At 45.7% G+C, this 14,410-nt stretch overlaps 4 protein-coding genes across 7 annotated transcripts; all 4 read left to right on the forward strand.

Moving 5' to 3' along the window:
• The first annotated feature begins 1,382 nt into the window (after nt 1-1,382).
• Nucleotides 1,383-4,871, forward strand: actc1a (actin alpha cardiac muscle 1a). Its single transcript, XM_029002126.1, has 9 exons — nt 1,383-1,454; nt 1,968-2,118; nt 2,216-2,344; nt 2,865-2,975; nt 3,063-3,147; nt 3,837-3,998; nt 4,082-4,273; nt 4,360-4,541; nt 4,636-4,871. Exons 2-9 carry the CDS (start codon nt 1,990-1,992, stop codon nt 4,777-4,779), a joined length of 1,134 nt encoding a protein of 377 aa, XP_028857959.1. The 5' UTR covers nt 1,383-1,454; nt 1,968-1,989; the 3' UTR covers nt 4,780-4,871.
• A 667-nt stretch (nt 4,872-5,538) lies between these two features.
• LOC114803199 (rho GTPase-activating protein 11A-like) lies at nt 5,539-8,996 on the forward strand. 3 transcript variants are annotated; one of them, XM_029002596.1, is made up of 8 exons: nt 5,539-5,776; nt 6,504-6,577; nt 6,667-6,763; nt 6,840-7,332; nt 7,553-7,666; nt 7,799-7,954; nt 8,027-8,123; nt 8,327-8,996. In XM_029002596.1, exons 1-8 carry the CDS (start codon nt 5,642-5,644, stop codon nt 8,967-8,969), a joined length of 1,809 nt encoding a protein of 602 aa, XP_028858429.1. In that variant the 5' UTR covers nt 5,539-5,641; the 3' UTR covers nt 8,970-8,996. The 3 variants fall into 3 exon arrangements, with proteins under 3 accessions (XP_028858429.1, XP_028858430.1, XP_028858428.1); XM_029002597.1 differs by having other exon boundaries at nt 6,840-7,096; nt 7,178-7,332; nt 7,799-8,123; XM_029002595.1 differs by having other exon boundaries at nt 7,799-8,123.
• Nucleotides 8,997-9,331: 335 nt separating this feature from the next.
• On the forward strand, nt 9,332-12,404 carry scg5 (secretogranin V). The gene is made up of 6 exons (XM_029002598.1): nt 9,332-9,420; nt 9,708-9,942; nt 11,198-11,347; nt 11,426-11,538; nt 11,881-11,934; nt 12,122-12,404. Exons 2-6 carry the CDS (start codon nt 9,720-9,722, stop codon nt 12,239-12,241), a joined length of 660 nt encoding a protein of 219 aa, XP_028858431.1. The 5' UTR covers nt 9,332-9,420; nt 9,708-9,719; the 3' UTR covers nt 12,242-12,404.
• A 67-nt stretch (nt 12,405-12,471) lies between these two features.
• Nucleotides 12,472-14,363, forward strand: grem1a (gremlin 1a, DAN family BMP antagonist). 2 transcript variants are annotated; one of them, XM_029002599.1, is made up of 2 exons: nt 12,472-12,647; nt 13,027-14,363. In XM_029002599.1, exon 2 carries the CDS (start codon nt 13,069-13,071, stop codon nt 13,543-13,545), a length of 477 nt encoding a protein of 158 aa, XP_028858432.1. In that variant the 5' UTR covers nt 12,472-12,647; nt 13,027-13,068; the 3' UTR covers nt 13,546-14,363. The 2 variants fall into 2 exon arrangements, with proteins under 2 accessions (XP_028858432.1, XP_028858433.1); XM_029002600.1 differs by having other exon boundaries at nt 12,475-12,647; nt 13,068-14,363.
• Nucleotides 14,364-14,410: the final 47 nt, after the last annotated feature.

A 14,410-nucleotide genomic window follows, 5' to 3' on the forward strand; every position in this document is an offset into this window, starting at 1 on the left:
GTAGAAGGCTGGTTTCCCTGCATGTCGAGTCTACCAAATACATACAAATATTTTTTTGTTCTGTATTTTTCCAACATTCCTGGTGCACGATGGTAGTAACTTGGTGTTGTGACCTCTTAAGGATTCTACCACAATTAATGCATCTCATTTGTATTCTGGATATACAAGGAAATTCTTTTGCCAGAGGCGTCTTACATCCCATCACATTTTTTTATATGGAATGGAATCAACATCCTTATAAAGACAGGACCTACTTGTGTACAACATCAACTATGAGACAATAAAAAGTTTAATTATGGGACCATTAAAAACAATTAAAATAATTGAATATGTCAAATAATTGAATATGCCGAATATGATTGTATGATTCCAATCTTTTTTTAAATCAACTCATTTTACTCGTTGTTGCTTTGGATGAAGACACAACTCTGACAGTATAAGGAAATAATATTTTACATATTTGTAATTTTTTTAACATATGTATTTTTTCTCTCTAGTTAACTAGGCCGTAGATTTTGACCATGTGAATGGACTCCAGCCTCCAAACAGTAAAAAAAAAAAACTGCCCGTTCTCCTCATAGGGCACAACACAGTGAGTGGAGGGTGAGAGAGAAGGGGTGGAAGAGAAAGGAGACTGGACGAATAAGGAGTCCAGCACTTAGGAACCACGCCGATGTGCCACTGGTCACACCTGTCGCGCGCCATGGCCCTAAAAGGAGAGACACGGGCCAATCAGCATTCAGACAATGGCCTCTGCAGACTGTGAGAGATCAGATGGGGAGGAGGGCAGATTCGCACCCCCGCCTCAGCTGTCTCGCATGTTCCGAGCCCCCTCTGCACATACCATACTGCAGGCCAACTGCTGCGCCCCAGCAGCTCCTAGATGTCCAGGAGCCCCCCCCCCCCGTCGTCAAACACATATTCTTATCAGTGTCACCTTCTGAGATGTGGAGAGCTATTTCACTTAATGGGAACACTACAAGGAGACATCTGTCCCTTCTCATGACCTCTGACTTGGGTTACAGGTCATAATGTATAAATACGAAGTGCCAACATGAACATTAATCAATAGCAATTCAGTTAAACCACATTTCCCCAAAATCTCCCAAATTATGGCACAACTAGTTTAACAAATTCCATTTCCTGCACTGAATGGACGAATAAAACATCAGCGGTTGTGATGTTCGCTTTGGCGGCATTTGTGCCAAACAACAAACGACCTCACCTAGCAAAGGTCACTCCATTTCGGTGGCATCCCGTCACGGCTTCAGGAGACACCTACTTCTCAGGGTTCCATTCTTCGGCAGCTCATATTTGGGCTTGTGTGAACTCCTGGCCCCGCCCCCCGCAGCCCCCAGCAGCCCCCAGCTGCTGGGCCATCGGCATATTTAAGGAGCATCTCTTACTGTCACCCTTTGTCCCAGTGGAAACTCCCGTCTTGCCGTCCAACCCCGGTGAGTGCCTGCTGCTCCTGCTCCTCTGCGGACTACATCACACCACGCGGGGATGGAGGGCTTTTTAGGGTTCTTACTGAGATTTACATGGTTGCAAAAGGCAACTGGCTGATAGTTAGAAATGGAAATGATAGTTAGAGACACAGCCAATCAGGGATCAGTAGTAATCGATGGATGCGACTGGACCCCTTGGCTCTGCTGCCGGACCCATTCGGGTTGAAAGAGTGTTCTCCTCTTGGGCTGTAATGAAGGAACTAGAGACCCAGCGTGTGTACAGCTGTGACGCCCCCCTGGGACGCCACCAGCCCCTTCAGCTGTGAAACGTCCAGAGACAGCGGGACCCTGAAAGAGAGCAGACGCTTAAAATAGCAGCTTGTGTCTTTGCGCTTGGCTATGTCTTTTTTTGGCTCCCCGGTAAACCCGGAGCCTTCGTTTCAGAGAACATGGCATCACTCGTGTAATTATTTTGCTATTTAAATTGTGTTCTTTTTTTTTTTTTTTCCTTGTTAAAAGGCCAACCCAGATCAGAGCCATCATGTGCGACGACGAGGAGACAACCGCCCTTGTGTGTGACAACGGCTCTGGCTTGGTCAAGGCTGGGTTCGCCGGTGATGATGCTCCCCGCGCCGTCTTCCCCTCCATCGTTGGAAGGCCCCGTCACCAGGTGAGCGCCTACGCACCTCGAAGCAGCCGTCATCTTTTAAGTTGATAGGAGCTCCGTCTGGAGAGATGCTGAGGTTCCAGTTTGCTTTTTTTGACAGGGTGTGATGGTGGGCATGGGTCAGAAGGACAGCTACGTCGGAGACGAGGCCCAGAGCAAGAGGGGTATCCTGACCCTGAAGTACCCCATCGAGCACGGCATCATCACCAACTGGGACGACATGGAGAAGGTTCATATTCACTCTGTTCTACACGGTTCTTTAAGATCATCTAATACAGGATACAGAAATGATGAGGCAAAATGACACCAAATATGATATTTTGTATTTATCTTCATGGCATAAAGTAGACAGTAGAAGATACAAGCAGCAAAAATTAATTGAATAAAGACTACACAAAAAGTTCAGTATAAAAATACACTATACAAACAATATGAAAATATAAATATGGATGACTGTGTTGAAAATATAAGTGCATATGTAATGTTAAGAATGTTAAGAGTGGATATATAAACATATTGCACATAAGAAAAAAAAAGTTTTACGGTGTAGCAGATGTGTGTGTGTGTGTGGGTGTATATATATATATATACACTCACACACACACACACACACACACACACATGGGCCAATCAGCATTTAGACAATGGCCTCTGCAGAGACATCAGTTGGGGAGGAGAGTTAGTTAACTGATAAGTGTTACATATCAATAAATTAACATGACCTCTTCATGCTTCTGTGAATTGCTCAGATCTGGCACCACACATTCTACAACGAGCTCCGTGTGGCCCCCGAGGAACACCCCACCCTACTCACAGAAGCCCCCCTCAACCCCAAAGCCAACAGAGAGAAGATGACCCAGGTAAGGTGATACCACCCAGCTGTAAAGCCCTATAGAGATTCACAGAAGATGAGGCATGGGTGCTAAAAATGCTTGTGTCTTTGGCAGATCATGTTCGAGACCTTCAATGTTCCGGCTATGTACGTGGCCATCCAGGCTGTGCTCTCCCTGTATGCCTCTGGCCGTACCACTGGTCAGTATCAATACAAGCTGCCCTCTGTTTAATACTTATACAGTTGAAAACGAGTCTGCTTTATTGTTGGGGAATTTCCATATACCATGCTGGCCTAAATATATGGTTTTAAATTGATTTTATATACGTTGTCTCATTTTATATCAACGGTCTAGACAAAAAAATAATAATTCCAGTAGGTGGCGCTAAAATATATATTTTTTTTATCATCTCCCATTCATACATTTACATTTATAGCCTTTATCACCCTTATCCAGAGTGACTTACAACCAGTAGTGACAGGGACAGTGTCCCTGGAGACACTCAGGGTTAAGTGTCTTTCTCAGGGACACAATGGTAGTAAGTGGGGTTTGAACCTGTGACTTTGTGGTCTTCTGGTTCACAGGTTTATTAAAATTACCCATCACTCAGAGTAAATTTTACATTTACATTTACAGCATTTATCATACGTCCTTATCCAGAGTGACTTACAGTCAGTAGTTACAGGGACAGTCCCCCCCTGGAGCAACTTAGGGTTAAGTGTCTTGCTCAGGGACACAATGGTAGTAAGTGGGATTTGAACCTGGGTCTTCTGGTTCATAGGCGAGTGTGTTACCCACTAGGCTACTACCACCCACCTTATTACCTATGATTTATCACTGTGGCTCTGCCACGTACACCAACTGACCACAGACTGGCTGCTATTACAGGTATCGTGCTGGACTCCGGTGATGGTGTGACCCACAACGTCCCCATCTACGAGGGTTACGCCCTGCCCCACGCCATCATGCGTCTGGACCTGGCCGGTCGCGACCTCACTGACTACCTGATGAAGATTCTGACTGAGCGCGGCTACTCCTTCGTCACCACCGGTGAGGACTGGGGTCTTGACATCCAGATGGGTGTAGAGATGCAAAATCGAATGATTTTCTTCATGAATGTTTTCTCTTTTTAGCCGAGCGTGAGATTGTGCGCGACATAAAGGAGAAGCTGTGCTACGTGGCTCTGGACTTTGAGAACGAGATGGCCACCGCCGCCTCCTCCTCCTCTCTGGAGAAGTCCTACGAGTTGCCTGACGGCCAGGTCATCACCATCGGCAACGAGCGTTTCCGCTGCCCGGAGACCCTCTTCCAGCCTTCCTTCATTGGTGCGTTTACACTAATCCCAGAACTACCTGCTACACCTCCGCCCCATATGAAAGGTCTCACTAGACTGGCATCTTCTACCTGGCAGGCATGGAGTCTGCAGGCATCCACGAAACCGCCTACAACAGCATCATGAAATGTGACATCGACATCCGCAAGGACCTGTACGCCAACAACGTTCTGTCTGGTGGTACCACCATGTACCCTGGTATTGCTGACCGCATGCAGAAGGAAATCACCGCTCTGGCCCCCAGCACCATGAAGATCAAGGTGAGCCTTGTCACAGAAAACCATAAGCAGAATCGCTATTAAATTGTCAGCGACGTGCTGAGACCAAGTTGCACATTTCTTCTCGTCTACCCAGATCATCGCTCCCCCCGAGCGTAAATACTCCGTATGGATCGGCGGCTCCATCCTGGCCTCCCTGTCCACCTTCCAGCAGATGTGGATCAGCAAGCAGGAGTACGACGAGGCCGGCCCCTCCATCGTGCACAGGAAGTGCTTCTAAGCCCCACATACACCATTCTGTCTCCATTTCCGCTGTTCTGTTGATTGTATATAAATGTGTTGTTGTAATAAAAAAAAAAAATTGTTATAGTTCGTGGGCGTCCTGTATTAATTCCTCTCTTTCAACGAGGACTTATTAATGATTCTGATGGTCACACATATGACTAGGCCTTTTTTTCCACACTTTAACCAACACCAGATCACTCTAGAAAACAATATCTTTGATATCTTTAAACTCGATATCATTGACGGTATCAGATAATTATTACACTGGGAAGGATGTACAGTACAGGCCAGAAGTTTGGACACACCTTCTCATTCAATGTGTTTTCTTTATTTTCATGACCATTTACGTTGGTAGATTCTTACTGAAGGCATCAAAACTATGAATGAACACATGTGGAGTTATGTACTTAACAAAAAGTGGAGACCTGACCTCCACAGTCACCGGACCTGAACCCAATCCAGATGGTTTGGGGTGAGCTGGACCAACAAGTGCTAAACACCTCCGGGAACTCCTTCAAGACTGTTGGAGAACCATTTCAGGTGATGACCTCTTGAAGCTCTTGAGAATGCCAAGAGTGTGTAAAGCAGTAGAGCAAAGGGCGGCTATTTTGTAAATGGTCATGAAAAGAAAGAAAACACATTGAATGAGAAGGTGTGTCCAGACATTTGGCCTGTAGTGTATGTGTAAAACATTTTTCTCCAGGTTAAAGTGTTTCGCGCCGGCAGATCGCGGGGCAGCCCGGTTAAAGTTCGGGCCCTGCGTGCAGGACGACGTCGCTGCATTAAAGCGAGAAGGTGACGTGGTGGCAGCAGCGAGTGACAGCAAGTGACAGCGCTGGCCCTGCGACGGTGGAATCATGAAGATATCGGACGGCCACGTGATTCGCGTCGTCGCGCTGCAGCGGCTTCGCGTCGCGCACGGGATCGAAGTCAAGCGCGGCCACAGACTTGGCGGGACGGAGGGCGGCGTCGGTTCGAAAGACGGGAACGTGGTACGTTTTCCACGAAGCGCTTCGGCTCAAGCCTGTTTCACGAAAATATCAAAACTCTCCGAATTGACCACAAAAAAAAAAAAAACAAAACAAACAAACAATAAACTAAAACTTCTTTAACCCGTACTGCGCATGCGCGGGTTTATTGAACTAGTTTTACACCTAACATGTGTGTGTGTGTGTCCCGCAAGTGAATCTATTAGCGGCGCTAAATTGGGGCTATTGATTGATTATTTGAGAATAATAATAGCTGAACTCCATTAACAATATAATCTCAGACACTGCAGGCCTGGACCTCTAGAGGGAGCCCGAGTACCATAGTTTGAAAAGCAAGGGTTCCAAAGCCAGTTTATGGCACAAAGTATTTTTTATGTGGCTTTAGAACCCGTTTGCTAATCTGAGTATGTCAAAGGGTATTATTTTGGTGCCACTTGTGATGTTTGGAACCGTTGTGTATGTTCCCGGGTCAGAATAAACGAAAGTATATCTGGAGCCACTTACGTTTGTCAGATTGTATTCATAGTTGGGGCTCCTAGTGAACCAGAATTGATCTCTTCATCGATGGTAACTCGAAAGCACGTTGTAAGTTGCTCTGGATAAGGGCGTCTGCCAAATGCCGTAAATGTAAATGTAAAGTAAATGAAAGAGCCGCCACTTGCTGACCCTTGAATTAGCTGAAAGTACTTCTTTTTTTTTTTTTTAAATATGTATATTTGAAAACCTACAGCAGATAAAAGTTTTTGGCGTACCACTGAAGAACGTGCTGGTGTGTCACGTGCCGGAGTATGGCCTGGTTCCGTGGTAAGCAGACGTCCCTGCTGAAAATGACATTTTAACTTAATTATGGATCTAAATTGAACTTAAATTGAACACCGTGAACTTTGGTGCAGCTTTGTGGCGGACGCTTGTCAGTTCTTACTGAAGCATGCTGGCACTGAGGGCCTGTTCCGGAGATCCAGTTCAGTCGTGCGTCTGAAAGATCTGAAGGTGGGTGAGTAGGTGAAGTTGGATTTTTAAAAAAAAAATTTTTTAATTATAAATAAACTACTGACACCGTTTACAGGCAAAGCTGGACCAGGGAGAGGACTGCATACCCGCTGCCCTGCCCTGTGATGTGGCCAGCTTGGTGAAGCAGTTTTTCCGGGAGCTTCCAAACCCCATTATTCCGACAGAATTGTACCAGGCCCTGATCCAAGCCCAGCAGCTGGCCGCCGATCAGGAGAAGATCTCGGCCACCCAGCTTCTCTCTTGCCTTCTGCCCGAGAGAAACTCCTCGACTTTGCGCTTCTTCCTCGGCTTCCTCAAAAAGCTCTCCCAGAGGTGTGAAGTTCATGATGACAGTGCAGAGGCTCCAGACAGGAACATCTCCCTTATGGGCTCCTTTTCATTTTTTGCCCCCAGATCCACAGAAAATAAAATGAACTGCCACAACCTGTCTGTGATTTTCGCGCCAAACTTCTTTCCATCTGAGAGTTGGCCGAAGGAGGTCGAGGAGGGCCATGACAAGATGAAGATCTCCATCACACGTACCCTCATAGAAAATGCCTGCAGCTTTGGTGAGGTTGTTTTTTTTTTTTTTTCCCCTCTTCATCTTGTTAAAATTTAAATTCTCTTCTTTATGAATGTTTAAATATGCAGGCCACAAATTGTTTTGAACAGTCTCCTGACCTTGAGAATGGACATTTCATGCGTTATCCTATGAAGACAATACTCAAACCAGATCTAGTACTAAGCCATATGTTTAGAGTGATCGTGAATGTTGCATGTTTTCACTAGGTGTGGTTCCTGAGGTCGTTGTGAGAAACATCCCTGCTTTGCTGGACACTTGTTTGTTAAAGGAGATGGACATGGACCTGAAGTGGAAGATGAAAGGACTACATTGCGTAGAAGGTACTTTAGACTCTTATTGATAAATTCTTTTTGAAAAACTGATTGCCTAAAGTGTTTCACTCATGATGGTGTTCGAAAGGTCTGAAATAAAATTATTTTTTTTTTTTTTTTACCTTCTCTTCCCCCCCACAGCACTGCCTGTGACTCCGTGCACCTGGAGGACTCCCTCTGCTGTGGGCGTGGAGGACCTACGGCCCAACAGCAAACGCACTTCGAGAGGCAGGAGGACCTTTTGTCTGGGGATGCTTCCCAGAGTTCTGTTTGGTCACAAACGCACCCCCGGATCAGGTAGAATCCTCCGGAATGAAAGAAAAGTTCCCGCACGGGCGTGTTTTAATGTTCCAGATGTGTTCCCCACAGCCCAGCAAGACTCAAGTCCTCTGGTCACTCCAGGATGTGGACACGCGGGCAGCTCAAGAAGGAAGAGTTGTGCATCAGTGCACAGGACTGTAAGAAGGTACAGAACATGTTGTGGTTCTTTTTCTACCAGTGTTTGGAGAGAACTTGATCTTTGAGGTAGCCCAGTTCCTCTTGTGCATCTTTCAGATTTTTCTTTTCATTTCATTCCTTCTGCATACACATTTGTTTTAAGGTTCCATAGTTTTCCTAGTTATAGTTTGACTGAGCTATTAATTATCCCTTAATTTTCCTGACTCTTAGACCTGCTGCAAAGGAACGCTGCTCACAGTCCCCAACGCCTCTACCTTCGTTCGATCCCCAGTTACAGACTCCTGTTGGGCTGACCTTAAAAAAGACGTCTGACCTAAAGCCCGAGTCGGCCTCCAGCAAGACCCCTACCATCTCCTCCGTTCTGAAGAACCTCTGCTGCCCTTTTAGCGCAGGCTGCAATGACGCGACTGATTCCGCGACTTCGAGCAATTGTAGTGACTCTGCCGAAGGCGCAGAAGAGCGCCACGCCCTGCTGGAGGATCACAAGAACAACAACGCCTCCCCACGTTCAACAGCAGAGCTGAGGGAACCGTTGGGACCAAAGTGTGTGGATTCGAGAGGTGAGGGTGCACCCGGAAACCCAGAAAAAGGTGCGCTGCCAAGCACGCCGTATAGACCTTCCAGCATGGAGAGAGACCAAGTCGGCCTTCTGAAATCGGGCACCCCAGTCGAACCGAAGCGTCGCCGCCAGGGAAGAGTGGCAGCCAACGTGAGGATTTTCAGCAGGCTGCATTTGAGGCCGAGGGTTCCCAAACCGGTCGGGTCCCCGCTCCGGTTCCAGCGGACCCCCGTGTATGAGTATGTTAAGAGGATCAACTCCTATCTGGCAAGTAGACGATCGACGGAAAAGTGACCGCCGCTATTTTGTTGAACCAGCAAAACAACCCAAAAAAGAGAACTTTAAAAAAAAATATTATTTTTGTACCCTTGTTCTCATTTGTTCAATGATCTTATATTGGAGATGTTATTGATTTTTTTTTTTTTTGGATGTATGTTTTTATGATTGCTGTAAACGTCTATTGTTTTATGCCTGATTTGTATTATTTATCATAATTTGTATAGTGATGGATGGATCATTGCATTTTTGTTTTTTTGGTGAAAATAAAAATAAATTTGTAAGGTGCGTCTTCTGAACGCGCTTCATTTCCTCACCGCTGGGAGACGCTTGTCACGCCCATCGTCGGCGGACCAATCAGAGCGCAGGAGACGCGCGGCAGCCGCATCATCATCATCATCATCAGCAGCAGCGCATCCCCGCCGCCGCCGACCCGCTATCTTCCGCCGCCGCGGCCCCGCGCTTCGTGGTGAGTGGGAATCCGAAGTCGTGAGAACGAACCGAAGCGTTTTATTTTATTTTTTTTCTCTCGCGGGAATAAATCAGCTCTTCGGCGGTTTCGTGAAGCCGTGACGCAACCGCACGACGACGTTCACAGTATCACAGATCACAGTAGAATTAAATATACTGTGCAGCAACGTGGCGCTATATCCCAGGTTTCGGTGCGTCGGTTTGTCACTTTGTGTTCGTCAGGGCTTTTCTAAAAATCCGGTTCCATAATAACGCGAACCTCTCTTCCGCCCCCCGATGGAGCAGTACGGGACCGTCATGGCTGCGGCTGCCAGCTGGACACGCGCCGCGCTGCTCGGCGTCCTGCTCGGCCTGACGGCCGTGACGTCAGCGCGCCGCCTGCGCACGGCGGACCAGGCGTCGGAGGCGGAGCTGCAGCGCGTGCTGCACGGCGTCATGGAGCAGCTGGGCATCGCGCGCCCCCGCGTGGAGTACCCCGCCCACCAGGCCACCAACGTGGCGGGACCGCTCAGCATCCAAGGTAGCTATATTTAAAAAAAAAAAAAAAAAAAAAAGGATTTACTGGTGACCTGTGAAGGGCTTGGTCAATTTCTAATATGCAATAATTTGCATTTTTATGCGTGAGATTCTCCTGGCATTAAAAAAAAAAAAATCTGATAATATTGACTTTGGAATAGTTGAGGAGGGAAAAGTACGTTCCTACATTACATTAAAAATAAATAAATAAATAAAAAAATTAACAAAAAAAAAAAATAGCCAATAAATGGATTTACTTAGGCCCAGTGAAGGGTTTGCTGAATTTCTAAAATGTGTTTTGGATATTTATGTGTGAGATTCTCCTGGCGATAAAAAAATTATTTGATAATACTGACTCTGGAATAGAGTAAAAAAAAAATGTTCTTCTCTAAATCAAAGAGACGATCCTTCAATCTGTAAGTAGGCTGCCGGTCGTGCGATTAACTGGGGATGTGCAATACCACTGATTCAGGTAAAATTCAGGTTGGTACCAGCAACAACCAATCCGATACTGATGCTTTATACGAAAAATCTCATGCGCCGCCACGAGATTGTCCGATACGCACATCCCTACCGATTACATGAACGCAAAATGATTCATTTTATATTATGAGTATGGCCTGAAGCCACAATATATATTATGTCTTTGTCTCAAAGTTTACTGACCGACTAAACTGAGACCGGCCACCCAGTCTCACTTCAGCCATGCCTCTATTTGGCAAGCCTTTATTATTGCAGGGGAATTATTATTTTTCACAGGGAAAGGAAATGGGGTTGCGCGCCAGTGAACTTGTAGTTAAAAATGTAAATATCCAAATCCCAAATGATGGCAAATATTACATTTTGTGCCATAAGGTTTTATTATTTTTTTTTGGAGGGAGCGATTGCGCTGATGTCAATAAAATGTTTATACATAACTGCAATCGAATTGTAGATCAATAGTTGAAATTCTACAGAATTCCCGGTTTATGGCCACTTATGGCGACCTGGCGGTTCTTCTTGTGGTCGTTTGCGGTGAGTGTTTAAATGAAACACAGTTGTTAATATTGCCATGTGATTAATAATATCCGCATTAGGAATGTTTTTGTAAACCGAATACGTTGATGAATTGTACGCCTCCAAGTCATTATAAAAGTTTCTGTGTATGAGAATCATAGGTGATTTGATTATAGAATAATGCATAATTCTTTAAAAAAAAAAAGTTCTTCATGCTTCTTTTTTTAAGAAAAGTTGGTGTTTTATTCTCTTGTGTCCACCAGGCGGCGCACACGAAGGGCTTCAGCACCTCGGCCCATATGGAAACATCCCGAATATTGTGGCTGAGCTGACCGGAGACAACGTCCCCAAGGACTTCAGCGCAGACCATGGCTACCCAGACCCACCCAACCCGTGTCCTTTGGGGAAGACTGGTGTGTTTTGTATGGCCGCACGCTGGCAGATGTGACCTTCACGTTGCGTTGGTGTAAATACATATTTCCGTTCTGCAGCAGCGGACGGCTGCCTGGAGAACTCGCCCGACACCGCCGAGTTCAGTCGAGAGTTCCAGAAGCACCAGCACCTTTTCGACCCCGAGCACGATTACCCCACCCTGGCCAAATGGGTAGGTGCACAATGTAGGCAAAATACAAAAGATGCAAAAGCTCACGTGTGTTTTTTACATTCCTGTGCCTTCAGTTTTGTTCTGTTATGCAAAAATGCAAAAGATGTAGGTGTGTCCAAACGTTTGACTGGTCATGTATGCAAATTGAATTTCTGTCATTTGATATTCATGTATGCTTTATGGCTTCTTATGCATGTGATCTAATGCATGTTTCAGTGTTAAATATTATATTAATTGCTAAAATCTGCAGATATTTGGATGCATATATGGAAAAAACAACAGATGAACGTGATTTTTTCCCCCTCTCTCTCTCTCTTCCCCCCTCTCCCTTTTTTCTTTTAGAACAAGGAGCTCTTGTATGAAAAATTGAAGGGTGGACCGAAGAGAAGAAAAAGGGTGCGCTGTTTTGTCTCTCTTACAAAATCACCGCTGTGATCTTTCCTAAACCACATTATTTTCCGCGGTTCCCGAGATGGGAGAAGTGGCTTTTAAATGTCGGAGAAGTTCAGCGTCAGCGCGCCTGGTGAGGATCCATAATTTTTACTGAATGTCTATTTTTTTTCTCTCCCTCCCCCCATCCCAGAGTACCAATCCTTACTTGATGGGACAGAGGCTGGACAACGTGGTGGCCAAGAAATCCGTCCCACGTTTCTCTGAGGAGGAGGAGGGGGAGGAAAGCACCACTGCCAATACTAAAATCTGAATTAGAAAGTCTATACATGTAACTTGTTTTCTGTATATACATACTCACATAAAGCTAAAGTTATACTGTAAGCATTGTCAGCAGTCCAGAAGATATTCTTTAACATATTTTGAAATGTATGTCTGCCCTGGGCGTAATAAAGCTGTTCTTGTCCACATGCACACATCTCGTGTCCCGGATTGTTAATCTTGAAGGTTTTTTTCTTTTGGGGTGGGGTGGGCTGATTCGGGGGGGCGTGCCGTGCCAAGCCAACATATTTAGGCAAAGGGCGATGCAGAGTCAGGGCTATTCGTGCTTTTTTCCCCTTTCGCCTCCGTCTGCATCCCGGCTCTTTGGATAAACTGTGGTGTCTGTGGTCTCCGATCATCTGGAATATCGGATAGTGTTCCCCCCCGGCCGGCCACAGGTGAGAGAGTCAGCTTTACGTCTTATGTACTTTACTGTCGGCATTAAAACCCATAAATCTGACTTGTGGGTTGCTAGTCTTTTGAAGACTTTATATAACTTTACGCAGAGTTTAACAAAGTTATTGCTATAGAGCAGTACCTTTCATATTCTTATTAAATTGGTTTTATTTTGGTTTTAATGCTCTTCAGACATTTACTGCATGTACTGTACTCTATATAATTGCTAATATAGACTTTTATTTTGCTTTTAGAAACGTTGGCAATTAGTCTTATGAAGTCATCTCAATAAATAAAAAAAAAAAAGCCGGAGCAAGTCTCATATTTGTTGTATTTGATGTGATTTTTAAACGTTTCTAACGACTGCGAATTATTCTAAAGTGGTCACGTGACGCCCGCGCCATATCGTCATTTTCGTCCAGGATGAAGGCGCTCCTGCTGCTCTGGACCCTCTTCAGCCCGGCGTGGAGCCGGGGCTTCGGCGGCTTCCAGGCGCCGCTGCCCTTCCCCAACAAGCTCGCCCCCAACCAGTCGGACCAGCCGCCCGCCGCCGCCGCCGCCGAGGAGGTCCTGGACTCCAGCCAGGAGGCGCTGCACGTCACGGAGCGCCGCTACCTGCGCACGGACTGGTGCAAGACGCAGCCGCTGCGCCAGACCCTGTCCGAGGAGGGCTGCGTGCGGCGCACCGTCGTCAACAGCTTCTGCTACGGCCAGTGCAACTCCTTCTACATCCCGCGGCACCAGGAGGACGGCGCCTTCCAGTCCTGCTCCATCTGCAAGCCCCGGAGCTTCACCACCGTCATCTACACGCTCTTCTGCCCCGGCAAGACGCCCAACACCAGGAAGAAGCGCGTCCAGCGCGTCAAGCAGTGCCGCTGCACCTCCATAGACCTGGACTAGCCAACGCGACGTTCGCGCAACGTTGAAGGAACGCTGCCCGCAACCTTCCACCCCGCCGAAGAGTTCGGCCAAGACCGCGGATTATTTGGATGTAGTCCAATAATAATTTATCTGGGACATTTACCTTTTTTAGTATTATTTTGGAGGTGGCCATTCATATCCAACAAACTCTTGGATATCAGTGGTCCAATTCAACAAAAATTGCTTCAAACGGCTTGAGAAGTGATCTTATAATTTCTGTGTGTTGGTGCACGCTGATACAGAACGACCTTTTATGTCTATCGGTATTGGAAATTGAGCAGAAAAAGACTAAATAATGGAACAAAAAAGTTAGACTATCATTAGTATTTGGGAGCATTGACGCAATGCTTGCACAGAATTTGGACAGCCGCTGTGCTGAAAATGAGATGATTGAAATATAGCATAGACTTTGATTTGACCTGAATTTGACTGAATACTGATTTTGTGGCAAATTATAAATAAATAAATAAAATAGCTCTAACCATCTGCGAGAGGTTTGTAGAAATTTGTGTATAGAATATATCTCGGAACATGTTTGGCTGAATGACACACAAATGCTTGCTTATATAATATTTAACGAGGAAATGTTTATAACTGTGAATGTTGATTTGTATTCCCAAAATTGCCAAATCCCATTATCCTTGTAATGCAGCGATATTTACAAAAATAATTATTTCCACTGTGTGGGGAAAAAAAATCATTATTCACTTTTGCAGCAACAGTAACTTAATGTACTGTACGATTTCATATTTGAGCCCTTCCTGTGAAGATACCACTGTATCACATGTACATATTTTCAGTGTGACCTGAAATAAACTATTTTTGTACACCTTGCTTAAAATCC

This window comes from Denticeps clupeoides, chromosome 14 (assembly GCF_900700375.1).
Source record: "Denticeps clupeoides chromosome 14, fDenClu1.1, whole genome shotgun sequence".
NCBI classification, from domain to species: domain Eukaryota; kingdom Metazoa; phylum Chordata; class Actinopteri; order Clupeiformes; family Denticipitidae; genus Denticeps; species Denticeps clupeoides.

Bases quoted from the DNA above. Each gene is read 5' to 3' on its own strand.
- actc1a (XM_029002126.1), top strand. From the start codon at position 1,990: ATGTGCGACGACGAGGAGACAACCGCCCTTGTGTGTGACAACGGCTCT. The intron at 3,999-4,081 runs GTGAGGACTGGG...TTCTCTTTTTAG, and splicing joins CTACTCCTTCGTCACCACCG to CCGAGCGTGAGATTGTGCGC. The intron at 4,274-4,359 runs GTGCGTTTACAC...TCTACCTGGCAG, and splicing joins CTTCCAGCCTTCCTTCATTG to GCATGGAGTCTGCAGGCATC.
- LOC114803199 (XM_029002595.1), top strand. From the start codon at position 5,642: ATGAAGATATCGGACGGCCACGTGATTCGCGTCGTCGCGCTGCAGCGG. The intron at 6,764-6,839 runs GTGGGTGAGTAG...CACCGTTTACAG, and splicing joins TGCGTCTGAAAGATCTGAAG to GCAAAGCTGGACCAGGGAGA. The intron at 8,124-8,326 runs GTACAGAACATG...CCTGACTCTTAG, and splicing joins GTGCACAGGACTGTAAGAAG to ACCTGCTGCAAAGGAACGCT.
- scg5 (XM_029002598.1), top strand. From the start codon at position 9,720: ATGGCTGCGGCTGCCAGCTGGACACGCGCCGCGCTGCTCGGCGTCCTG. The intron at 9,943-11,197 runs GTAGCTATATTT...TGTGTCCACCAG, and splicing joins GGGACCGCTCAGCATCCAAG to GCGGCGCACACGAAGGGCTT. The intron at 11,348-11,425 runs GTGTGTTTTGTA...TCCGTTCTGCAG, and splicing joins GTGTCCTTTGGGGAAGACTG to CAGCGGACGGCTGCCTGGAG.
- grem1a (XM_029002599.1), top strand. From the start codon at position 13,069: ATGAAGGCGCTCCTGCTGCTCTGGACCCTCTTCAGCCCGGCGTGGAGC.